The sequence below is a fragment of the Amblyomma americanum genome, chromosome 1 (genome assembly GCF_052857255.1).
Source record: "Amblyomma americanum isolate KBUSLIRL-KWMA chromosome 1, ASM5285725v1, whole genome shotgun sequence".
Classification (NCBI taxonomy): Eukaryota; Metazoa; Arthropoda; class Arachnida; order Ixodida; family Ixodidae; genus Amblyomma; species Amblyomma americanum.
The window spans coordinates 409,763,510-409,789,547 of NC_135497.1; the positions used below are offsets into that span (position 1 = coordinate 409,763,510).

General features: G+C 44.8%; 1 protein-coding gene across 1 annotated transcript; it reads left to right on the forward strand.

The window, feature by feature from the left end:
* Window positions 1-25,265, forward strand: LOC144115805 (uncharacterized). Its single transcript, XM_077650296.1, has 5 exons — window positions 1-155; window positions 7,489-7,840; window positions 9,476-9,600; window positions 11,020-11,319; window positions 22,995-25,265. The coding sequence occupies exons 1-5, from the start codon at window positions 78-80 to the stop codon at window positions 23,262-23,264; spliced, it is 1,125 nt and encodes a 374-aa protein (XP_077506422.1). The 5' UTR covers window positions 1-77; the 3' UTR covers window positions 23,265-25,265.
* The last annotated feature ends 773 nt before the right edge of the window (window positions 25,266-26,038 follow it).

Here is a 26,038-nt window from a genome sequence, read left to right on the forward strand (position 1 = left end):
AGCGCTCTCAGAAGAACGTCCGACATCTCGACGCAGTGAGCTAGGACAGTGCCGCCTAGGAGCTAATTGCTAGGAGCATGCTAAGAGCTGCTTGCGGACTTTCGTGTTCTGCGCGCTACAAGGGAACAGCTTTCATCTCGCTGGACACACTGGAGGTGAGCAACGCGTGTCTATTTTATCGCAATGACCGTCAAAACTAAAGCACAATGCGTGTGTCCTCGACCACATTGTGCCGTCCTGGAGGACATTGGCATTTTCTGTAATTGGCTAAGCCTAGCTCTGATTCCGAAAAGCCTCCTTCCCTAATGTCGCATAATCACGCAGAATCTAGCGAATAAGCGTCATATGACCAATAGCGTCTAAAGGGAATGCGTTGTGGACAGTAATATAATTGAATTACAGCGTGATACTAATTCACTCACGCGGAGGCGTCCCTGTGATCGGCGGATTCGCAATTCCTAGGATTTCGGTCATTGAACGCAAGTGTGCTCCGTTTCTCATCTATCAAAATGTTGCCGCCGTGGCCAACATTAAATCTGCAACTCCGTACTCGGGGTCTAAACGTCACAGCCACTTAGCCGCCGAGGGACACCGTAGGCTGATTCATATGCAAGCGACTGAGCGACGTCAACTTGTTGGAACCTCGCCGCTCATCCCCTCGACGACTCAAAACAGGTTTTGCACCGTGTCGGCAAGATCCGCAAGCGTTTTCGCTTGCATGTGAAACAGGCTTAGGGGCCTGCCCTTATGGTGTGTCTCTGCATTATGGGAAGACGTTCAGGGTAAAAGCCTTCATGGTAAATGCCTTCCGGGTAAAGACCTCAGGTAGCGGCCCTTTAGGCTGAAGGCCTTCATGTTAACCCAGGGGAAAATGTCCAAATGGGATTTTTTATGGTCCCAGTTCAAATGGTTTATTGGCCCATTCCATGTAGCAGCTGGGACCAATAACTGCATGCTGGTAGCAGGAACATTTATTTGGATAAAGCATCCTCCGTGAAATAAGTCCTTAGATTTCTAACATTTCTGACAAGTTACAAAATGTTTTATAGTTGCTTAATGTTATTAAGCACACTCCAAAAAATCTGGAAAATAGAAGAAACAGACACTAAAATGTGTCACCCTGCACAACCCGCATATTTGCCTATAGTGAGAACACATAGCTTTATTCGTATCAAGCACCGACAACAAAGCACTGCAATACACATCTAACTTATATGAGAAACATACACTCACGTTAATACAAACTGTTTCTATAAGCTCATGCTTACGTACTCCCTCATTAAGGGCATCCCACAGGTGTTAGTGGGGAACAGTTAATAAAGTTTTTTATTAAATTTCGGCACTATTTACAAAATATCACAACTCTTCACAAGGATAAACACTGAGAGCGAGTGGCACTTGAGCTCCACAATACATTTGCTACATGCAACTGATACACTTCCCGCAAGGGCACCTTGAGTCTCAAAGTGATGGTGCTTGGCGCCACCACAGACCCTTAGCCCCCCTACCGAAGCTGTAATCCGCACCGTGGCGAAAGGTTGTAGGTGAAGAGTAGAAACCATGAACAGTGGTGGTCGGGGTCATGATCAAGCCCCCGCCGAAGGCCTCCCCATCTGTATACCAGGTGGGGGCTCCGGGACCTTCTTGTGTCAATAAGGGTGAAGCACAAGTGACAGAATAGGAACCCTTAATCCATACATGCCGCATGGATTCTCAATTTCCCCTCTAAAAAAACTATAGGAACTGGAAATGCTACTGCACCGAAAGAATCGGTTCCAACTTCGAAATCTGCTGAAAATTCCCCCCGTTCCTGATAGCTCACGCTGTTGAGCAAAACGCTCCAGTGGCCGCACAGGCGAGGAATATGAAGCAAAAAAACTCTCCTCCGGAGATCTGCTTGTACAGGTCAAGTCCAAAAAGCAGAGTGATGCATTACTCAAACAAGAGAAACTTGCTGGCCTTGACATTACAGTAACACCTCACAGAAGCCTGAGCAGAGTTCAGGGAGTATTTTCTGAGGGGCTGCTAACGACAGAAGATAAAAACGAGCTGCTCGAGAATTTGCGAGACCAAGGCGTGACGTCCCTTCGCCGCATCACTATAAGGCGGAATGGAGAAGAAAAAATAACACCTCACTACGTGGTAATATTTGGCAGGACTCGCGTGCCCTAGTCTGTCTGGGTTGCATTCATCAGGTGCCCAGTGCACCCATACATCCCTAACCCTAGGAGATGTTTCAAATGCCAATAGTATGGTTATGGCAGCAAGACATGTAGAGGCTAGGAGACCTGTGGCAAAATGTCCTGGAACTGAACATGATACAGATAAGTGCCAATCAACTGAAACAAAATGTGCGAATTGCGAAGGACCACATGCAGCCTACTTGCGATCATGTAAAGTATTCAAAAATATTTAATCCGAAAGTACGAAAAATAAGATACCCTGTGGCACGAAAAAAGTTAAATGAAGAGACGTCGAGGTCATAAGTTGATGCCGTGTGCCGGGGAGACGAGCGGCGTCTGGTAACAGTGGGCACACAGTGCACCATTGTTGATGTGTGCCTGCCCCGTTCCCCACCCAGACAGCGCTCCGGTGTCGGCACCATTAACATCCCAGAGGTGCACCTGACGGCGGCCCCTCTGGCACAACCAAAGATAGTGGCAGTGGTAATACACCACTTCAACTTCAGGCCACTGGCAAGGCAGGGCCGTCCACATATCTGACAGGTGCAGCCAAGACTGCCCTGCCATCTCAAAAGAAAGGCTCGCTGGTCCCTGAGCCGGCAGGCTGCACAGCTTCCCCCCATCGGGAGAAGCCACAAATCCATACCCTTGCAGGTTCCCCGCGGGAATCCATCGCCTCCTGCGAGGCGATGGATATAAGCAGTAGCCTGCCTCCACAGCAGCAACAGCACAACTTCCTTGAACACAAAAAGCGAGGGAAAATTCCAATAACGGACCCCACCAAACCGGGAGCATAGGTTTTTAAATACACTCCAAAAAGACATTAGATATGGCGTTCCTAATTCACTGGAACTATCGAGGCATATTAAAAAAAACTACAGTGACGTAAAAGATATTCTTGCTTTATGTTCCCCGGTTGTTTTGTGTCTCCAGGAGACAAGCATGGGATAAAAACAAAAATATTTTAAGTAGATAGAAAGTCTTTTGCCACGACCGACTACGAGCAAATAGGCTCTCTGGAGGTACTGCCATAGTTGTCCAAAGTAGTGCGGCCACTCATGAAGTCAAGCTTCAGACTACATTGGAACCCGTTGCAGTCACTGTTGTACATTTTAAAACAATTACAGTATGTTCCGTGTGTCTCCAACCACACCTGACAGTAACACTCCATGACTTAGAAGAACTTTTAAAACAATTACCAGATCCATATCTATCAGTCGGCGATTTTAATGCTCACTCCAATTTTTGGGGAAGCGAACAAACGGACACTAGAGGCCGTATTTTAGAAGATTTTATTCTGTGCAATAATATATGCCTACTCAACAGGGACAAGCACACATAATGCTCCCCAAGCTGAGGAAAATGGAGCTGCATAGATTTTTCTTACATCGCTTTCCGTTTTTACTGATTTCAAATGGGATGTCTTGGACAACCTTTACGGCAGCGATCATCTACCTGCTCTTATCAACCTAACATCTTCTCCACAAATCATTCCTACAAAACCATCACGTTGGAAGCTGGATTTGGTCGACTGGGTGCTGTTTCAAGAACACGCTAACCTAGACAAAATAGATCCACATAACTTGAAGTCTATGAACTTATGAAATTGTCACGAGCTGCATTATTTCGCTGCGTGCCTGGCTATACCTCAGCCTCTGGAGTGGTGAAACAAAACCACAAAACCTGGTATACAAAAGGATGTAAAGTAGCAAAAAGAAACAAAACACAGCATGGGGAAACTTTCGGAGGGACCCCACGCAGAAAAATCTCAAACTTTATAAAGGCAAGAGCAGAACCCTGATATATCCGCCGTAGTGCTGGAAAGGCTTCGTGGCAAAGTTACATGACATCCATAAATAGCTCCACCACATCAAAAGAAATGTGGGAGAAGGTACGCAAGCTAAGTGGTAAATACTCCCCATTAACACTTCTTCTGACAGCTCCTGGTATACATAGAAGAGCAGGCATACATTTTAGGTGAATATTTTTCAGCAGTTTCGAGCTCATAAAACTACATGATCATTTCTAAAGTGCAAAAACACAGCCGAGAAACGGACTCCCTACAAGTGGTTATAGACCCATAGCCCTCACCAACTGCTTGCAAAATCCTTTCAAATGTATTGTGAATATTAGATTAACCTTTGTGCTAGAAGCCCGTGAGCTTCTCGATGTCATTCAGTGCAGTTTCAAAAAGGTATGCTCTACAGCAGACCACCTGGTTCTCTTTAAAATACTGTCCGTGAAGATTTTTTACACAAACAACACTCTCTTGATGTTTTTCTCTATTTAGAGATAGCGTATGATACAACCTGGAGGTTTGGGATTCTTCACAAGTTGGCTGAACTTGGCATTCGTGGCAGGATGTTGAACTGCTTAAAAGGATTCCTCTCAAACCGTTCATTCCATGTACGCCTCGGTTCAACCCTGTTAAGAATTTTCATTCAGGAAATTGGAGTGCCTCAACGGAGTATCCTAATTACAAGCCTCTTTGTTGTTAAAGTGAATTCTATTAGTAAAATAATTCCAAGGTCTATTATGCATTCAGTCTATGTCGACGATCTTCAAATAGCTTGCAAATCCTCAAACATATCAACATGTGAAAGACAAGTGCAGTTAACAATAAATAAACTTTCAACATGGGCTGACCGAAATGGATTCCGTTTCTCCCCACAGAAAACAGTGGCCCTTCTTCTCTCACTCAAATGTGGCCTACAGATAGATCCTAGACTACACCTGGACAAAACCAGATTACCGGTAAAAAGTGGCCACATATTTCTGGGCATAACTTTTGACAAAAAGTGACCTTGCCTGACATAAAAACCTGAAGAAGAAAGCTCTTTGATCGTTAAATATCTTAAAGGTGCTTTCACGTAAACGCTGGGGGTCTGATAGGACTTGCCTTTTACACATCTACCGCAGCATAGTTCGCTCTTGCCTAGATTATGGGTCCATAGTGTACAGTTCAGCACTGCCGTCCTACCTGAAGCAATTAGATCCAGTGCATAACTCAGGTCTGCGCCTTGCAAGTCTGGCATACAGGACATCGCTCATAAACAGTCTGTATGTAAAATGTAATGAACCACCCCTTGCCGATAGAAGCTCCATGCTCTCATGTCCATGTGCATACGTCCTAAAAACCTCGTTCACTACCAGAACATCTCTGCTACTCCATAGTTACAAAGTGTCCGTCTAAGCACAAACCCAATGCAATGAGATCCCTTATCCTCCGTTTTGAAAAAAATTGCCAGGAATTAAGTATTCTGGACAACACTACCTGATGTTGCCCAGAGGCCCGAGCCACTGCCACCTTGGTACACCTTTCCTGCTGTAGGCGACTGCACACTGACACAATTTCATAAAAAGCAAATGCCATGTGAACTCACATAAAAAGAATTTTTGGTGGTAGACGAAAATACAAATAATACACAGTATTTTATGCAGAGGGTCCTAAAACAGCACTTTACGTTGGAAGTGCTGTAGTGCAAGATAAATGAGAAAAGGTAGTCAGGTTACTTCAGTGCGTGTCAATTTTCTCAGCCGAATGTTATGCCGTTTCGGTGGCTGTATCAAAAATAGTCAAAAAGAACATTCAAAACAACATTATCTACATGGTCTCACTGAGTGCAATCAGCACTGAACACCAGAAATGTGAGAGAACCTTTAATAGGAAATATAATACATAACATAATAACTGCTGAAACACAAGGACAAGAAATTAAGCTCTGTTGGATACCAAGCCATCTCGGAATTAGTGGCAACGAGAGAGCTGATGCTTGCGTTGCTCAAGCTTGCCATAAGGAAGTCAGAACTGTAAATATACAGTGCAGATTGCGTAAAGTTATTAAAAATAAACTTAAAGAGAAATGGCAGTCTGCATGGAACAGTGAATAAAATAACAATCTATATTTAGTAAAACCTATTCTGGGAAAATGCTGGCATCAGGAACGTTTATTGCGGTAATTTTATTCGGCCTGCGTATCGGACACACGCACCTAACACATACCTTTCTACTGACGAAACAAGACAGACCTTTATGTGAGAAATGTGGAGATGAGCTCACAGTAAATCGCATCGTATTCTCGAGCTCAGAACTCGAACGGCTAAGAAAAAATTATTTTGCAGTATTTTACGATGAACGCATTCCCTTCCACCCCAATTTAATTTTAGGAGATAAACCAATTATAGGTACTTCATCTGTTTTTAGTTTCCTGAAAGAAGCGGCGATCTTCAACAAAATATATCAAATAAATATTAATTCTAAAAATTTTCACCCTGTGCTTTGCCGCATTTTGTGGTGCACCTCATCCATTTTCTCAGGCCTAAGAAGAAGGCTGAGGTCTACATTCGATTTGTTGGGCTCCTCAGAGTCCTTGTCTGTAGAAGGACTGTTGCTGAGGGCACCCAATTTTTTATATTATACCATGTGTTTGGCACATGATAGCCCGAGTTGCTTATGCACCATAAAAACCAATATAATACAATGCAACTGATACACCTCCCAACGAATAGCATGGAGTTAAGCTTATATAGCCATCACTGAAGGGTGTCTTAAGGATTATTGTGGCTAATGGGTAATAAGCAAAGCGTTGCGACAAATTAATGGACCTATGCATGCAATCTATGCAGACGCAATAAAAGAGGTTTACTTGCAAAGTACTGCTAGTTGAAAAATGTTTCTTGTAACAAGTCGGAAAATTTCTGGAACCCTGTGCCTGAAATATATTTGTAACGTTGTTGTATTGTTATGATTCAAACATAGCGTTCACCGGGCTATACATTGCATCATGATGTTGTTCCAACAGTTACAGATGGTATGTTGCCCTAACCAATTCCTGAGCATGTGGCTGCAATGCTAGCAGATTATGCCATCCTGACCAACTTATGGGTATATTCATGCAATATTGGAGTATGTTGTACAACATTACAAAGCATTGGTGACATTGCCATAATGTTCTGGCGAAAATTTGTGCTACTAGGGAAATTGTTATAGTGATGAAGGTGATTGCGGCAAAAAAATTATAAATGAAAAATGGAGAGAGAAGAAATTCAAAAATAAAAATAAAATAAAAATGAAGTAAAAATAAAATAAAAAATGAAACAGGCAGGAAGAAATAGAGGAAAGGCTTTCGCATTTCCGCTCTTAAGCAGACTGAGGTGCAATCCTGTAATTTTTTTCACAGCAGCACTGTGGTACTACAGAATTGCTACTGGGCGATACATTATGATATGGATGCTGAACACGTGGCTCCTACTTCTACAAAACTGATTTACTATGTAACATTTCCTATGGTATGCCTGAATGCAGCTCTCAAAGATGGCTACCTGGAAGCAGTATAATGGATACCTACACAAGAGTATCTCAACGCCGCAGCTTGGCTTAGCCCTGAGGCTGGCGCTGCTGCTATTCCTTGGCGGCAAGAAGACGCAGCTTCTTGGCTTAGCCCAGAGGCTGGCGCTGCTGCTATTCCTTGGCGGCAAGAAGCCGCAGCTTCTTGGCTTAGCCCAGAGGTTGGCGCTGCTGCTATTCCTTGGCGGCAAGAAGCCACAGCTTCAGGAATCCGTCGCGCTGGCGTCCCGAACGGACCTGGTGGTCGTTGCGCCCAAATACCGGCTCAACATGTCTGAGTTCTTCACGGCCAACTCGAGCGAGGAGCCAGGTGAGCGTCGACAAACTACAGCTGTTTAGATTAAACTTCGGAGCAGTTATATATGTAATAAATTTTAAAGTCATATCCTGATTTTATTTTAAGGTTTTTTAATTATAACGATAGGAGTATTTTCAGCATTTCGAAATAGTATTCCGGGTCTTGAAGGTATATGCAAAAGCGTAATTCGATTCAATACCTGGAGTGCGCAAATATTCTTATTCCTACAATGCGCTCTCGACACAATCCTCAAGCAACGTTACAAAGAAAAATTATTTTACAGCAAGCCTAGTAACCGCTTTAGGTTACTGCTATAAACATCCGTAGTTTCTCTCTCACATGCACAGCAAGATCAGATTGAAGGAAATAAACACGAGTAGCTATTCTTAGAAGTGACACATGTTGAATGTACACCTCTGCGGTTGTACGTTTTAACAAGAAAATAAGTTAAGGCACTTTAATAGACTGACCTATGTTTGTTGAACGTGTCTTGGAGATGAAAAGCCGCTGGCATCGCTAATCTCGCTTCCTTCACGATCGCTTAGTTGGGCAATACGCCAAATTTAGTGGCACATTTTTAGAGCAAAAAGGGAGTTTCTTTTTTTAACAGTTTGGCAACATCTTGCTCTAAGTATAGGCTGCAGAAAAGGGCACATAGAGGAGCTAGTTAAGACAGGAAAAGAAAGTTTCACTGGCTGCACTGACGGAGGCGCTACAGATTCCGCCTTCGCACAACTTGCATGTATTGCTGTTGTGCATCTACTAATGATTCCTCCAAGGTATTCAAAGAGGCTTAAACCTAGTAGTACGTATGCAGAGAACTTGCCATTATGTTTAAAACTCACACTCACTACTCAGTAGCTCTTTCAAACCAGGGCCTATTGCTTGAGGCGAACCAACGTTGCAAGTCGAGGAGAGAAAAGTTGTGTGAGCAGAGAGCTAATGCCTGCCTTCCATTGCTGAAAGACAGAAAGAGAAAAAGTAAGGGTTTCATCCAGTCATGTGCGGTTCGATATTCTTTGCTGTCACAATTAACTTTATAGGATTCACTTTCAGTTTTACCTAGTATACTATTGGTTGCAGCGGGTTGGCATTGATGTGGAGGTTGTGTGCCATTCTCCCATCTTTGAGTCTCTGCTCGAGTGGTATAGTTCCGGGGAGGAAATCTCATGTTTCCCGTGCTTTCAGCCACTGTGTCATTTGGACAAATGCTGTAGTCTTAGTCTTGCATGTCAGGAAGGCTGGTAGGTATTCACAACTTTTTTGCAGACTGTTGTGCCTCTTTTTACTTCACTTTAACAACACTGTGGACGTGAGGTGGTTTTCTAGTGACTTTGCGTGCTGCTGTGCTGAAGACACCAGATGTTTAAAGTCCTTGCACAATATGGGTTCATATGTAGAACACAAAAGTAATAGACGGTATATTAGCAGACCTTACAAAATAACCACTATGGTTGCAGCACTGTTTTGAATGAGAGGTCGTTTTTCTAAAGCCTCAGCCCGTTAGTGCTCGCAGCAGGCGAATTGGTGTTGGTGCTAGAATTATCTGCTGTAATTGTTGGGATCTTTTGTAGACATTCTCCTGACATGTTGTCTCCAGCCATCTTCGTATTCCCTCAAATTTATATGCGTGCGCATGCAACGCAGGTATGCTGCTCCAGCGACAAGCCCTCGATTGGCTGCGGGCGTGCATATCATCCTGCTGTGACCAGACAGGCTCCACGGCGCTGCAGGAGTACGACTCTGGAGCCTCGTCGCATGGGAGTCATTTGGTGAGTCTGAAGTCCCGCTGTATGCAGCACCATTTCCAGAGGCTACTGCTTCAGAGGGGCTCGCTGCCGCAGCCTTTCAAGCAGAATGTCACCGAAATGCTTGGGCAGCTCGGTGCCTTCCGCATCGAACTCTCATGCAGGCGGCCCAGTGTGACAGTGAGCGACGTCGCATTGAGCGTCCGTGGTCTGGGGTTATCATATCCTGGGTTTTTCACCTAATACTTTACGCATTTCTCAAAAATAGGCTTTTTGATAGAAGAGAGCTTTTTTCGGCATAGCATTGTCAGCGGTAAAGTACATAAGAATACAGCTAAGCAGTGCTAACTGTCAGGCTGGTTAACTAATATTACCTTTTTAACTATTACTGTTGCGCTCCTTAATTACTGAGAGCCATGCAGCCCACCGTAATTTAGATTTTCGAAAACGGAGTTACCCTCATCGCTATGGCTCAACAAATTTGGCCTACAGCGTGCCGAAATACATTTGCTTTCGAGAAGCTTGCAGGCAAGCAACCTCTCCAGTGCACATAACTCATTGAAATATCCAAAATTTGTTGGGCCACAGAGCCGAGGATAATTGCGTTTTCAAAATTCTAGAAACTGACGTGGATATTAAATACGGTGAGCTACACACCTCAATAATTAAGGAGCACACCAGTGAAAATTGAAAAGTTAACCATTATATATAAGTTAACTGGCCTGCTAGTTAGTACATCTTAGCTGTATTCTGATGTAGTACTTCACTGCTGACAATGCTGTGGTGAAAAAAACTCTAACTCAAGATCCTATTTTTCGAAATTCTGTAATGTCTTAGGTGATACAGTTGGTATAAGATCAGAACAAGGCTTATACAGCTAACATGCACTAGTGTACACATATTTTACATCTTCATGCACATCTTAATATTCTTAATCAGGCAGTCTTGGAAGGTTTGCCAGCAGGTGAGTGTGGAATATTTGGCAGAATGTTGAAAGGAAATGAAAACATTTGTCCCCTACCCTGTGACTCTAAAAACAAAAAAGCGAGACAAGAAATGATGTCACAAAAATGCTTAAAAATAATCTACTTTATTGTTATTTTTTGAATTCTAGAGGTCGTCTGTAGTTCTATGGGGTGTAGTTTTTAGGGTGTGCAGACGTCTGCTGAGTTTTCTGTTCTTTACAGTTTGCTGACAGTTGGAATAGGGAAAAAAATTACTGGACGATCAGACAAATGATGCTACAATTCTGCGAAAGCAATTAGGTTTACCCAAAATTATTACGTTGATGCTTTCACTTTAATGGATGCTTTTACTCTAAGCAGAGGCTTCACAGACACCATATAATTTTTCTGGAGGGTGAATATGGGCGATGAGTAGCACCGCCGGGTTTTACCATGTTGGAAATTGTTTTCTTCACCTAATGCATTGCGTTGGTCGCAGCTCAACCGGGCCTCCCTGAGCGTCCTTGAAGGGCTCAATGCCTGCCTTGACTACCGGGCGGAAGTGTTTGTGCCCGAGCTGAACCGCAGCTTCATGGTTGGCCGCTCACGGTTTTTCGGCTGCCAGAACCCACATCAGAAAGGTGGAGCAATGCGTGGCTTGCCCCACTCATTCCTCAACCGCTTTGTCCAACTGGGCCTGGAGCCTCTGAAGAGGGATGACCTGCTGACTCTGGTGCGGTACTTGCATCCTGCACTGCCCGAAGACACTCTCAGTTGTATGGTGCTTTTCAACGAAAAGGTGAGTGCCTGCTGTGCGCTTTTCCTGACGGCTTCTGGGAACTGCTGCGTACACTCACAGTGTGATGGAATTGGCTACAGGACATGTGGGAAACAGAAAAGGCACCAAGCATGCTGACGGCAATATCTGTGGGAACTTTCTGGTACGTGCTAGTGTGGTGGGTGGTTTTGTGGAAGATGCAGGTGAGGTGCGGAGGTGGGTGATGGTTGGCGGTGGTAGGTGGGGGCCAGTCCCCTAGCTACGGGGTGAGGTGGCTGGTGGGTGGCGCGTCTGGAGGGCAGCTGATTGACTCACTGCTTCTTTAAACTCGACTTCGGCATCGCATTTTCGATCTGTCTGTGGGGTTTTTTTGCGGGCGGAGGCCTTTTGAAAGGGAAAAGTAGGTGTGTGGGTGTGTGGTGCATCTGGAAAGTAGATTTCGGTTGTGAATGGCCCCTCTGAAGAGCAGAGGTTGGCGGGGTTCGGAGGTTGACCGAGTGTAGCGGTGGGTAGACGGCCAGCTTCCTATCTAGGGGGGTGAGGTTGGGAATGTGGCTGGTGGTAGGTGCTGTCTCTGCGTAGGCTCTGCCAACAAGATTGGCACTTTGTTGATGGACAGTAGCACTACTACTGCAGTAAAAAAAAGTTGTCTTTTGCGCTCAGTCGGTTTTTTTGTATTAGGTGATCGTGTAATGGTCTTTTGCGCTCAGTCGGTTTCTTTGTATTAGGTGATCGTGCAATGGCTACAACATGCATGTCTCATTTTGTCATCGATTTGTCATCATCATCAGTGTGACTGCGCTCACTGCAAGACAGAGGCTTCTCCCATATCTTTCCAATTAACCCTGTCCTTTGGCAGCTGTGGCCACCCTATCCCCGCAAACTCCTTAATCTGATATGTCCACCCCAACTTTCTGCTGCCCCCCGCTACGCTTGTCTTCTCTTGGATGCCAGTCCAATATTCTTAAGTATCATCGGTTATCATGCCTTCTCATTACATGCCTGCCCAAGCCCATTTCTTCCTCTTTATCGCGATTAGGATGTCATTAACCTGCATTTGTTCCTTCACCCTCACCGACCGGTACACCTATCATCTTTCTTTCCATAGCTCGCTGCGTTTTCAAATTCAGGTAAACCCTTTTCGTTAGCCTCCACGTTTCTGCCCCATAGGTGAGTACTGATAATACCGTATTTACTCAAATCTAGGCCGACCCCGATTCTAAGCCGTCCTCCTAAACCTCGAAGCCATCAAAAAAAATGTTACCTCGAATATAGGCCGAACGAAAATGCGAGGACAGCGTTCACGAAAAGCAAACAGCATTTATTGAATCTGAACGTGCAGAGCTCATTCAACGTAGTCGTCGCTGCTAGACTTGTCGCTGTGTTCCTCGTCACTGTCACCTTCAAACAGTGCACTATCTTCGGTACCGTCAAGCCTGTTCCGGTCAGTTACAAACATGAGGCAGAGGATAAGATAACATGCCCGTTCACCATGGCTGAGCTTATAGCTGCAAGTGAAGGCATCCGCCCTAACACTGCACCTGGTCATGACGGTGTACCTTATGCCCTTTTCCGGAATCTGGATGGTGAAGCATTGACTTCACTTCTCAGAATTTTTAACGAAATCTGGACATCCAGTGAGATGCCACCAGAGGCGCACATGATCAAAGTACCTGGGATGTTGTCCCACGCTGCAGGTACCCAGACCGCCAGCTGTGATAACGATGCAGGTTTGATGCGGCCTGTTGCAATTAGCATGTGGTCTTCGTCATTCAACCAGTCCGTGCAATATTTCCGCAGACGATCCTTGAAAGGTTTGTTGATGCAGACATCAAGTGGCTGCAACTGGCCCGTCATGTCGCCCGGTATGACAGCGAGGTCCGTGTTCGCTTGGGTGAGCGCAGCCTTCACGTTGTCGGTCAAGTGCCCACGGTAAAGGTCGACGACAAGGAGCGAGTTTTGTCAAAAGGGCTCCTGGACGCCGTCGCCACACAATCTTAACCCACTCTTCCACCATCGCACCCGTCATCCACCCGTTCTCATTTGCCCGCACAATGACATTTCTTGGTAAAGTTTCTCGAGCAGGCAGTGTCTTCCTTTTAAGTATATAAAGAGGGAGTTTATGTCCATCAGCTGCGCAGCACAGCATAACAGTTGCGCGCTGCTTCTCGCAGCCCGCAGAGCGCACTTTCACCTCCTTGGCACCCTTTTCATTCACCATGTACGTCACTGGCATATGAAAATACACAGCCGTCTGGTCGGCGTCGCCGATTTGCCCAAGGTTGTAGCCTGCTGCTTCTCTCTTTCGCAGCACGTAGCGCTGAAAAGCTATCAGCTTTTCTTCGAAATCGCTTGGCAGGTTCTGGGTGATTGAAGTGCGACGTCGGAGGCTGAAGCCGAAGCGCTGCATGAATTTTTGAAGCCAGCCCCGACTGGCTTTGAAATCCTTTGGCGTTAGGCCACGCTCCCTCAAAAGTTCCCTAGCTTTCGCTTGGAGCACTTCTGTTGTTACTGGAAGGGCAGCTGCTCTCTGCGTCCGAACAAAGTTTGCCAAAACTGTCTTCACTTCGTGGTGACGGGCTTTCTTTGGTCTGCTAAATGCCATCCTTGTTTCGGCGCACACATAAGCTGCTGTCGTCCTCTTCAACGACGGACGTTTTTCTCGTCGAAGCCGAAGTCCCGCCCAGCTTGAAGGTTCGACGATGCATCTGCGGCTATCACAACTTATCGCTTGAAAGCGGCACTGTAGTGGCATCTCCTGCTTGGTGCCATTTCAATAACACCACGCCGCACACCGATACGGTCGACACAACACAGGTCAAAATGGTGACCTCGCTTGTGTACGGTTTGCTACTGGCATGGCTAGTAGGGGCTGCGATACTGACTTGTCTAGGTGGCGCTAGCTATGCACCATATTTAGCAGTTTCATTGAAAAAGTGGCGCGTGTTTAAAATCCTCGAATCTAAGCCGACCCTAGAGTTTGGAATCTGATTATTTGAAAAAAACTATCAGCCTAGATTCGAATAACTACGGTATACAGCTGTTGTATACTTCTCTCTTGATGGATATTGGTAAACTGCCATTCATGTTCTGAGAGAACCTGCCAGATGCGCTCCACTCTATTCTTTTTCTTCTAGTTAATTCTCCCTCATCATCTGGATCAGCGACCACTACCTGCCCTAAGTAGAGGTATTCCCTTACCATTTCCAGCGCCTTGCCACCAATTGTGAACTGCTGGTTCCTTGCCAGACTGTTGAACATTACTTTGGTTTTCTGCATGTTAACTTTAAGACCTATCATTACGCTCAGGCTGTCTTCGTATTTGTTGCTAATTTTATTTCGATGGTGTTTTCTTGTGGTCAGTGTACATATGTAGGTAGACTTAGCGTAACTGTCAGGAGAGGGCAAGAACAACTTGTATGCAGACACCACTGCACTTGTGTCTGCACTTCTTTCGCGTCATGTACCAGCGTTTACACAGAACCCATTACAGATACATAGGACCGTTGTTAAAAAAAGAACCTGGGACCATATTCCGAGTTTTTATCATAATAAAAGTTGTCATAACCTGTCGCAGTGGCCACACCTGACTGGCCGAAACGCCGGATGCGGATGCCGGTTAGGTTGCTACCAGAGGGGGGCAAATGCCCTCATTTTTACTTTTCCTCTCTCACCCTCACTTTTGAATTCATGGTTCGTCCTCACTTTCACAAATTATGGGGCCCTCCCTCGCCCCCACTTAGAAAAATTTTCTGGCCCTCCCTCACCCTCTCTAACAGTCATTCTCAAATTCGAGTTATATTTTCTAGTCTGCAACATCTGCCGATATTACTGAGCAATAAGCATATAGGACAAGCCCTCAAGGCTTTATTTAACGAGAGGCTAGATGCTAATACTCGTGTGTGTGCAGGTAAGTGTGTGTGAGCTGTTTCAGCCAATACGTGAGACAGTTACAAGTTGGGCCCGAAAATATCACTCTGCCTTTACTTCTGGCACGCACTGCATGCATACATGTGCCCTGCACTTATAACATTTCACTGTTATATATATTTATTTTGCTTATACTGCAATTCCCACTGTGGATGTTAGCAGGGTGGGATACAGATAAGTAAACACGGTAATAACACAATCAACACAAGAAAAAAAGTAGAACAACGAGAGTTCGAAAATTTTGCAAAATAAGCATACACAATTGATTTTTAAACAATTCTGGAAAGAAATATCGACACAGATGATTTTGAAACGTGGTCATTGGTTAGGATATTTCATTCAATTACTGTTCGTGGAAATCAATAATACTTAAAATGGTTATTATGTGTAGTAAATGGCGTTACTATGCGGCTGTCTTTGCCTTTGCCTAGTGGCGTAACCAGATGAGAAAGAATATGTGGGCGTTAATAAATTGGAAGAGGAATTTTAGTCGAGACACACTGTTTCTTTGCGTTAATTGGGGCAAGTCCACTTGACGTACGTCCAAATTTGTCATAAATGAAGTGCGCTGCTTTTCGTTGCACCATTTCTTTCTTAATTAGTGTGAGTTTTAGTGAAAGTGTCCCAAATGACGCATGCATAGTCTAGTATCGGAAGATATATATATATATATATATATATATATATATATATATATATATATATATATATATATATATATATATATATATATATATATATATATATATATATATATATATATATATATTGTGTGCGAGCAGTCGGACAGAACAAGTAGTCTCAAAGCTCACCTCAGAAAGAACAACTTGCGATTAACATTAGCCATTGTGTAGTCAATGTGCTTAGTCCAAGTGAAGTCATTAGTGATCAAGAGTCCTAGATACTTATAATGTATCTCGAGAAAGGCTCAAGAAAAGTTTCAATAGGATAAATATTTAGGTTTCTTATCTAAAGCGCTGTGTAGAGTAGTGAGTAGTACAGCTTTGTGGTCCTATATTCTGTCTGCTATCTGGCTATTTCTTTTGGCAGTAATTGATCCGCTAACAGAAAAGAGGTCGAAAATTAATTAACAATTGCCGTGAAGTATGGCATTTTCTCCTACAATCTGCAATAAGTCGAAGGCAAAAGCAATGCCCAACATAGCTTCACCTTGGGTGTCACGCTTTTTAGATGAAAAAATTGACCACTCTATTTCAGCCAAATTAAAATATCCTGACAGTATAATACGAATATTGGGATTAACATTCGTGTGCAAATACTAAATCAGTTCCTATAATATGGCAGCGGTAGAGTTGGGGGGCCTGTGCATTGCTTGAATAATGCATCTAACGTTTCCATATTACGTTGTGCAAAAAATGCACTCTGGGTTGGGTACATCAGGCATTGGTAAAATTCGCAGTGATGATTTAAACCGAATGCTGACATCTCTACCTCTACCGTCACGATCCTTTCGGTACGAACTGTAGCCAGTGGTAACGAACTCGCTGTTGAACACTGTATTGTCAAGCCAAAATTTTTCGCAGAAGTCGAGAAGTTTCAAAACGACTCGTCGCGCCTTATTTATTTTCGTTTTACCCCACCTGTGGTATCTTTCGACACCACTCACTGTTACACCTTGTTCCAGAAAAAAACACCATGAAGTACTTCGTTTTCCAGCTCCTCGCTGTCTCCTCGCCCAGCTGTTTTATTCCGAATGTGATCAGGTTATTTCTCCTGTCTCTGTTTTCTAAATCGTCTATCTGGTTCCTAACTGTACTAAGCTGCTCCCGAAGTTCCGATATTGCCGATTTCATGTATTTTACCTTCGTGACTAAGGCATTTAGGCCCAACAACTGTTTCTCAGTGCCATTTATTCGCTGAGTTAAACCGGAAATTTCATTCTCAGTTATGTTTTGTGACGCCTGCAGGTTCTCCATTGTTGAATTAATCTTGCTCTGGCCTTTTAGCAATTCTCAGCATTTGTTTTCAATCTGGCCAGGATTTGTTTCAACACCGCCACCAGACAACAGATCTTTTGATAATGCGTTCACACAAGAAAGGACATGCTCAACACACAGTGGGCAGGGCAGCAGCACTAAAAAGCGATCGTCACTCCTCTAGCAATGTGCAGACTTGGAATCACTAGTGTGGATAGCAAAGCAAAAAGGATTTCTTAGCATGGTGCCTCGTTTGCTGCTGCCATGCCCACTGTGCTAAAATAGACTGCTAAAATCAATCGGCACATTGTTGTATCTGAGTAACAGACTAGTGTACGCCAAGAGTATTTAGAAAACAATTCAATAGCGTTTACCACTAGAATTACAATAAGTGCTAAGCACAGAATAGACCGAGAACAAGGAAATTTTGTAGGTCGCTTAATTACCATTAACCGATGATATTGCGATTGCATTGGGTCTTCTGAATTTCGCTGCTTCTAAGATTCCGCCATTTCGTGCGGTTTCTGCTTGCTCGTCTGATGACGGTTCCACGCGCACGGATGGAAGATGATGAAGACCACGCTTTCAAAATACAGCGTGAGAGACTGGCACTTTCAGCAAGAACTCTCGTGAACGCGGCTACGTGACGACGACATCACAAGCAGAGCACGAGAGCTTGGCAGTTTGTACAGGCAGGATGTTAGGATTTCTCCCAACTGATTGTTCAAATTAGGGAAGTTTATGAACCAACCAACCTAGAACCGGAGTGTTAGTCCTTCTTGGTGATGCGCTCAGCCTATACCTCGCATCTACTGCTCTGTTGATGTCTTTTTGCGATGTGTTCCTGGTGTATCCTAAAAGCTTTGTAAATAATTTTGTTAATGTAAATAGAATATATTCAATTTTAAGAATGTCATACCTAAAAAAAAAGCTGTGGCGACGCCGTAGTGGTCTGAAGTAGAGGCCAGCGGAACTCATTTTTTAGTGCCACTGCGAGTTCGGATCCTGCTCCTCCACCTTTAAAATTTTATATTTCTATAGTGTCTATCCCAGGTGCGGTGCCGGCTTTCCGCTGCAGTGAGGCTCTTATGTGGTCGCTTGAAATAAAACATTATTGAGGGCACTTGAAAATCAAATGGCTCACTAAAATGCAGCATTTGGGCTGAATAATAGTAATCACTAACTCCCCGAGTCTGAAGTGGTTGTCTGTCTGTCCGAAGCCTGCTTCTAGCACGTGGGCCACCTTAGTCACGTCACGTGACGTCGTCACAAGCTGCCCATCGGATTGTGATCAAGCTGCCCACCGTGGCAGGTCAATTTAATGATTAGTCACGAGAGATTCCTCAGGAACAACATAGGTCTCACAAGCCCCACCGATGGCAGCACCTGCTGTCGGAGGGCAGTGGGGCGTAGCTTAACTGCTGCACCTCTGTGCCTGGAGTGAAATCAGGACTCCCAGGTATCTGTGAATGTAGAGAATGACCAATTCTACTGCAGTACAAGTCTAAAATGATGCAATAACACGCAGACTTGCATCATATGACATATCAGCCAAAGTAAGCATGTTCAGGCAAAGGAACAACATAGAAAGTCAAGATAAACCATGCGAAACAGGACTAACGGTGCTAGCAACGATAATTAATAGTTAACCCCAAGCGAAGCCGCCTGTGATTTTTTTTTTGCTTGCACGTCTACGCCCTACTCAAACGCTGAGTGCTAATTGACTACAATGCCTGCTAGAAATTTGGTTCATAAAATCAGGCGCGCAATTACGCGGTCACAGGTCTAACCGCGGACAGAAATAAACCAAGAGATGCTGATGTTATTTGGAGAGTAGTACAACTTTTTCTTTTTTAGCACATCGTACACAAGGCGAAGCGAGCAATGATTCAGACCAAGGTGGTTAAGGTGCTGCTTTATTTTTATGGTAAGACTACAGTGGTCGCCTTTGCCCACCACATTGTGGCACCGCTTTCCTATACCGCAGTTCCAGAGAAAATAGAATATAGAAAGAAGATATGACTGTACTGAACTACTCACAGCATGAATAAAAAAATTCCACACGAATGCCGCCAACAGGGTTTGATTTGACAGTGGAATTTTGCAAAAGCATTTTTTGCACTACAGCAAATTCTGTGAAACTTCACTGATCTAAAATCTGACTTCGTTCCGGCAAAGAAAGCATAGAACTTGGGAATTCAACAGCCTTACTAGGTATAATTTTTACGTGTTTTACTATACACTATGATCATCTGATAGACACTGGGCTGATAATGAAAATGTTTACTAAGGTACCATGGTTCCTGTTGGACTGGCAGCCACCAGCACGGCCTGACCTGTGGCTCCTTGTTATCGCATATACAGGGTGTTTCACCGAATACTTTAGGCAATTAAAGAAAGGTTTTCGCCTTAGAAGAGTGCTTTTTTTCAGCGGTGTAGTACATCACGGCGACGGAGAAGGTGTGCTGCGCCCGCGTTTCGTTTTTGCCTCGTGTACCTCCAGAGCACAGAAACTACGTCTTCCCCGGGATCTTCACCCTAAGAAGTACCGCTTTAAAATGGAAATTCATAACAGGCGGCACAGACAAAAGTGATAGCCCGGAGTACGGTTCGGGCAGCCACCTTCGCCTAACAGTGAATTCTACCCTCCCTCACCCTCTCTTCATCATGTCTTCCCTTCCTCACCCTCTCTTCATCATGTCTTCTCTCCCTCACCCTCACTTCATCATGACTTCCCTCCCTCGCCCTCACTTCATCATGACTTCCCTCCCTCGCCCTCACTTCATGTCTTCCCTCCTCGCCCTCACCTCACCATCTCTTTCCTCCCTCGTCCTCGTGTATTTTCATCCACCCATCCTCCCTCACCAGACCGAGTGAAATCCTCATGAGGTGAGTTGAGGTGAGGGTGAGGACACCTCATGAGAGTTCGCCCTCGTGAGGATGCCTGTCTAGTTGCGACTGTGAGCGGCGGCAGGATGCCAATGTGTTGCGGTTTCCACAGCGAAACGTCCAGCGGCGCTGTTGCCCTTTGCCGTGAAATTGAACGTGACTAGTGCGACAGGACAAGCATTCAGCCAGAAGTTGAGTTGCGCATCCAATGCCACTGTAAAGGGGTAATATGAAAGCTGCTTTGTTTACCCAGTGGACTTCAACAGATAGAAACAATAGTTGAGTTACTCTTTTCTGCACTGTAAAGGCCGGAGGTGTACTTAAAGAAGAAAGTAGTGTGCCCAACTACGCATGGCTTTTCAGCGGCAGAAGGCGGCCGTTATAGCGTCTATCGCCGATGGTAAATAAAAAGCAGCTAGCTTGTTCGCACAATACGGCGTTTTACATTTATCTGGAGGGCATGCAGTCACTCGCTGCTCAGTGCACGCTCCGTGCAGTGCTGAAACAAAATGCTGTAATGACTTGCCATCTGCAACATTGCTGAAACTAAGTTGCTGCTGGGATCAGACGGTTGTACAGACAGTGATTTGCTTTTCATTCCTTTCGTGCTGGCAACGCAAGAACCACGAGATGCCACTGTTAGGTTTTGTAGCGATAGCTACATTACGGTAGAATTTCGAGCCTTCAGCGTGGCGGCGCCGCCACGCTGTCACGTGGCCAAGTTCTACTCAGCCAGCTGTAGTTGTCGCGTCACTCCAGGTTTAACAAGAGCTAAACCACCGCCAATTTTTTAATTTTTCTGCGGCGTATAAATAAAAGGGAGGAGCTAATAAAAATGTTGCTGTGTTTCGCAGCAATGGGTTTCGGAGACGAAGTTTGCGTAGGTTCGCCATGGTACAAAGTGCATGCATGCCTACACTGGCACCTGAAAACTAACTTGCAAGCTAACTCGCAAGCTCAATGTAGAGCCACACCACCATGGCTTTTGAGAACCGTAAGGGACGCCAAAAAACCACCTCTGCAATGTAAAACAAGTCTGTGTTGTAGCACTTCGCTGGTGACCAAGTATCCGTGCACATGAGCAGTTTCCCATACGCTGCCAGGCATTACACTCGATCATGATAGAGGACGCTTCAACAGCTAATTGAGAGTTCCACAATAGGAAATGCACGTTTGCGTGCAGTGAACGCAAGCATTTTGCGGACATTATGGTTTATATTACATCAGTCACGCATGCAGACGAGATAACTTTGGTGTTAGTGGCACCATCCGGTTTGAAAGAAGAGAACAATTTCTACAACAAACCGGTGCTCATTAGGCTTAGGAGCTTCCGAATCGTCCAACGAAATCAAAAACAGGCCAAATTAATCATCCATCCGATTTGTTATAGGCAAGATAAGTTGAAGCGAAAGCCCTGCACCCTGGGTAGTTTTTACCCAGTTCAAGTGCAGAATAGCTCAGTAACTCTGACGAGTTCACTTTGAAGCGGCAGGCTCTGCTTCAGACAGCCCACCATGTTTGCTGTCCTTGAACATCTGCTGTGACGCTATGTTTTCGATGTCACCATCTGATTTATTCGACCCTTTTCACTGTATCCAAACCACCACATCTGCTTCCGGTGTTTCAACGAATCTGGTGTGGCCGCTGCAGCACATTATTACGCGTTTTATTATGACACAAACTCTGAATACGGACCCTGGAGAGGACACTTAAGCTTCATCTGAAGGGTATCTTACGATAACATTATTCGGTTAATGCTCTTCTTTGCGGAATTGGTCATTCTCAACTTTACATTCATAGATCCTTGGAAGCCTTCACCTCCTTGCGCAGGTGCAGCAATTAAGGTATGCGCCATTGCCCGGTGAAGGCAGGTGTTGCCACTGGTGGGGCTAAAGAACCAGGTTGCTCCTTCTGAGCAGCCTCTTGCGACCAATTGTTAACTGAACTGCCACCTGCCACGGTGGTCAGTTTGCTCAAAATCCAGTGGGCAGGTTGTGATGATGCCACTAGGTCATTTGACCTAGGGGGCTTATTTAGGCTTCTTTCCCAGGGATTTTTCGCTCACTGTGCAGACACCGGATTTTCCGCGGAATGGAAGCCTTAATGTTCTCGCGTTAATAGACAGCCGAGAGAGTCCCTTTTTAAGCCGTGTAGTCTGGCTTTTGTTTAAACTCTTGAAGATCTGTGCTCCAGACTGCTTAGACCACGATCTGTGGTCACCTTTGGAAAATTCAGAATGCCCATGAGGCAAAACAAGCCACGGGCTTGGGCAAGAAACAAACCAGGTCACCTGTATATTTTTCACAAATTCTGTAGCAAGTAGCTCAGCCTCAAGCTCAGTTACGGTTCTAATACAGACTGTTTTCATGTGGCAGCGGGAGATGGGGAGGTCTGGTGTGGCATGGGGTGTCAGGAGGTTGGGCAATGGAAGGAATTATTCCAATTGATATGGTTTTCATACCGTGGTCCACGACATATTGTAACCCCTCGCCGCCACAGTTCTGGCAAGAGGTACGAAAGTCTTGCTGGCGGCCTTTCTATTCAACGGCGTCTTTAGCTGAAGTTAGTAAAGCTGAGCTGGACACCGTGTGCTTCCTGTGGAAGCAACAGTGAGAAAGATAATTACACAAAGGGGATGTTCTGAATATGTAGGACATGCCTTAGTGATGGCGTTGCAGTGCCGCCTTTAGCACGCAGAACCCAGCAATGTTGCTGAGTAAGAGCCTGTGCTGCCTGTACCCAGATTGAACGCTTGTCCTAGATTCCCAGATGTCCCACTGATGCTTTGAGCTGTGTGCTGGTAAACGTGTTGAAAGTAAACGAGTGTTGCTTCCCACATTACAACTTGGCAGATCAAAGCAAGTGTTTTGAGGAGACCACATGACACATCTCGCTAGTTTGCAAATTTGTGTTGCTGTGTGTTGGATCATTGCCACGCAGGGTCTTCCCATGTTTGTCAAAGGCTGTTGCATGGCTGCCGTACAGCGACCGGGGGAGCGCCGCCAACGGAGGTCCATGCTTGAGACTACAGCTGCTGGCGGCAGGATTTCGCAATGCCATCTACCACGACCTGAAGCCCCGAAAGGCCAGCAGCTGTCAGCGGTATCAACCGCAGTGGACTTTGGAAAAGACTTTTTCCAAGGAGTCTTTTGGCAGCCACACTGTGATTTTCCGAGATTTAGGAGCTTATTTACGGAATTTTCGCCTTGAATCGCTTCATCGCGATGGCGAATTGTGCTGCCGTGCACTTTGTGTTTACAAGTCATGGCTAATTTTGTACTTGTTCATAGTATGTTAAATGCAACATTTATTGCGTGCTAAAAAATAGTGTTTTCGTGTGATTATTTCTTAGCCATGCAAAAAAGCTTGCGGTATGCAAGTTAGATGCAAAAAATTTCTGCGCAGTCGGCCAAAGTATGCTAATGAACGGCATTAAATCACAAGGGGAAACGCGTGCTGCATCCACTGAATAATGCCAGCTGATGGACTGGTAGGACAACACAGAAATTTTTTTTCACGCGAATCTGCATTTCCCAAATTTCGTCCATGACTGTGAATTGGAAAATTAGCCACCGCAAACTTTGAATTCAGTTCCTTGTAGGTGGTTTGTAGCTCTTGATGTATTTGAATGCGTTAGCTTTTGAAGCCCCACCATGAAGAAAAAGTGCAGCGTTTTCTGGCGGCGTAGTGTTGTGTACACTGACTCTCTCAACCTTTCAGGTGGAAAGAGCCAAGTGCTGCTACTTTCCACCTGCCATCGTTGTCTGGTGCCAAAATGGGCAGGGAGAAATTACCCTCTCCACTTGTAAGGTAGAGTGGAGGCCGGAAGGTGGCTACCACAGGGACAAAAAAATTCATTGTAAAATTGATAAGGACTATTAATGACAAGAAAAGCTCAGCAAAAGCTCAACCAAGGGGTCGAGCATCTGCCTCGCATGAGGGAAGTGCGGGGTTCAATCCCCAGTGTAGCCGGGTACCCACTGGCGATACAACGGGCGCAAGCTTTTTCCTGGTTTGGGGGCTTGGCTTATTTAGGGTGAAATGCTTGGAAATGGGTCTGACCCTACCTTGAGAAGTTTGAAATACCTTGTGCCATGGCGCACTTTGGCTATAGATGCCCTTGCATCACAAGAATCTATATTCATCATCATCAAAAGTAAAAATGACTTGGAATTACTGATCAAAGAGCACAGCAAAGTTGCTTAGCAGTTGGCTTTATTGAGCAAAAGAAATAGGAAGAAACAGTAAGTAAAAGTGACTAAAAGCAAGGAGTATACCTAATGCTACGGCATTGCCACCACATAATGATAAGTGCGGCCAAAATTTTTTATTGTCTGGCTATTTCTAGGCAGTTCGAGCAGAGCTAGTGGGAAGCAGTCTTGTACATCTGTGTTCGATGAGAGCGAGTGTGTGTGAGTGTGATTTGTGATGTAATCTTGAAGTCCATCGTGGAGCATCTTCTCTTTTGCTAGGCTTGATCGACACCAAAAAACATTGCAGTGACACTAATTGTCCAGGCACCATGGAGAGGCCTCACAGTGTTCTGAGAGGGAAAAAAAATTTCTTGTCTGCTGCATTAGCAATCCCCATTGGTTGCTGGGAATTGAAGACATCAATCTTAGGACAACTGAGTTCTTTTGGGCCAGAAGGGTAATGTAATGAGCCTAATGTTCACAACCATTGCATCAACGATAGTGGGCTTCTGCAATGATCCATTGATATTATCATGCCCGCAGCTTTGTGTCAGCATCACTATTGGAGCGAGTAGCGGTGATGTACTGCACCGTTCATGGTACAGGAAGGTAGAACAACAAAGATAGAGAAATAATCTTATGAGATTAGGGCTACTGGAAGAATACAGAAAACTAATGCTCAAATAAATTGACAGCCCGCCGGGCATGTCGCCGGTGGAATGCATTGAGTCATCAGCAGCGTCTCGAGTGGTAGAGTGCTGCTCGCACCGCTGGTACACTCTTTCATTGTGAGCACATGCTGTCCTGCTCGCAAGTGTACAAAAGGGGTTTGCCGCTCGTTGTGAGTCATGGATGGACTTCTGCGGTGTTCGAAGAGTGGAGAAACTTATTGTTCTGTTGGGAGCTGTCACAATAGTTCTCTGAACACCAAGGGTCAAGGGCTGCTGGAGGAATTCTACACATTTCCTCGACATGTCTTGTAATTTGAATATTGATAAATTTTAAGGCACTTCAATAGAAATATTAAAGGTAATGGTCCTCCCTTTCAATATGCAGCAAAATCTTAAAAATTTCCCATCGCTCGCATCGAGCAGTTGACGATAGCAGAAACGTTAATAGCAAATTTGCAAGCCTGTAGATGGGAGGAGATAGTCAAATCCTCCAATATATGAAAACATGCGTTCATACACTCTTCCCATTCAAAATGCTTTTGTCCGGAATTGTTGAGTATGAAATTGTTGAGAACAGACATGACAGTAATTAAATTCCTTTAAATTGCTATAATTAAGTTACAGTAATTATTTTCTGTGTAATTTGTAACATAATTCATTACTCTTGTGAGTTGATTATTTATTATTGTAATGAATTACATCAAAGCGGTAATTTCAGCCAAAAGTAATTAATTACTAGTGGAATTACGTTTGCTTAATAATGAGTCCGTGCTGGTCCTTGGATCGGCCATGCTTTGGTCTCGTGCTTGTGTGGTCGAACATCTAGGAAGCAAGAGAAATGCGCGACCAGCAACAGCCAGCACTCCCGTTTCCAGCGAAGTGGCACATGCGGGCGAGAGGCGATGTGCGCACAGGCATCAGCACAGCCTTGGTGAAGAATCTTTACGAGTGCTACGCAAATTCCAGCACTGCGTATGGTCATACACACAGGCATGCTGCAGAGTCACCAGGAGAGCTACGCACAGGCGTACTGAGAGTGCTTGAACGAGTACTTCCCTCTAGAGCATCTAACAAACCTGGTTTTGAGTCTTTGGGAAAACTTACCTTCTGCAGCCGTATT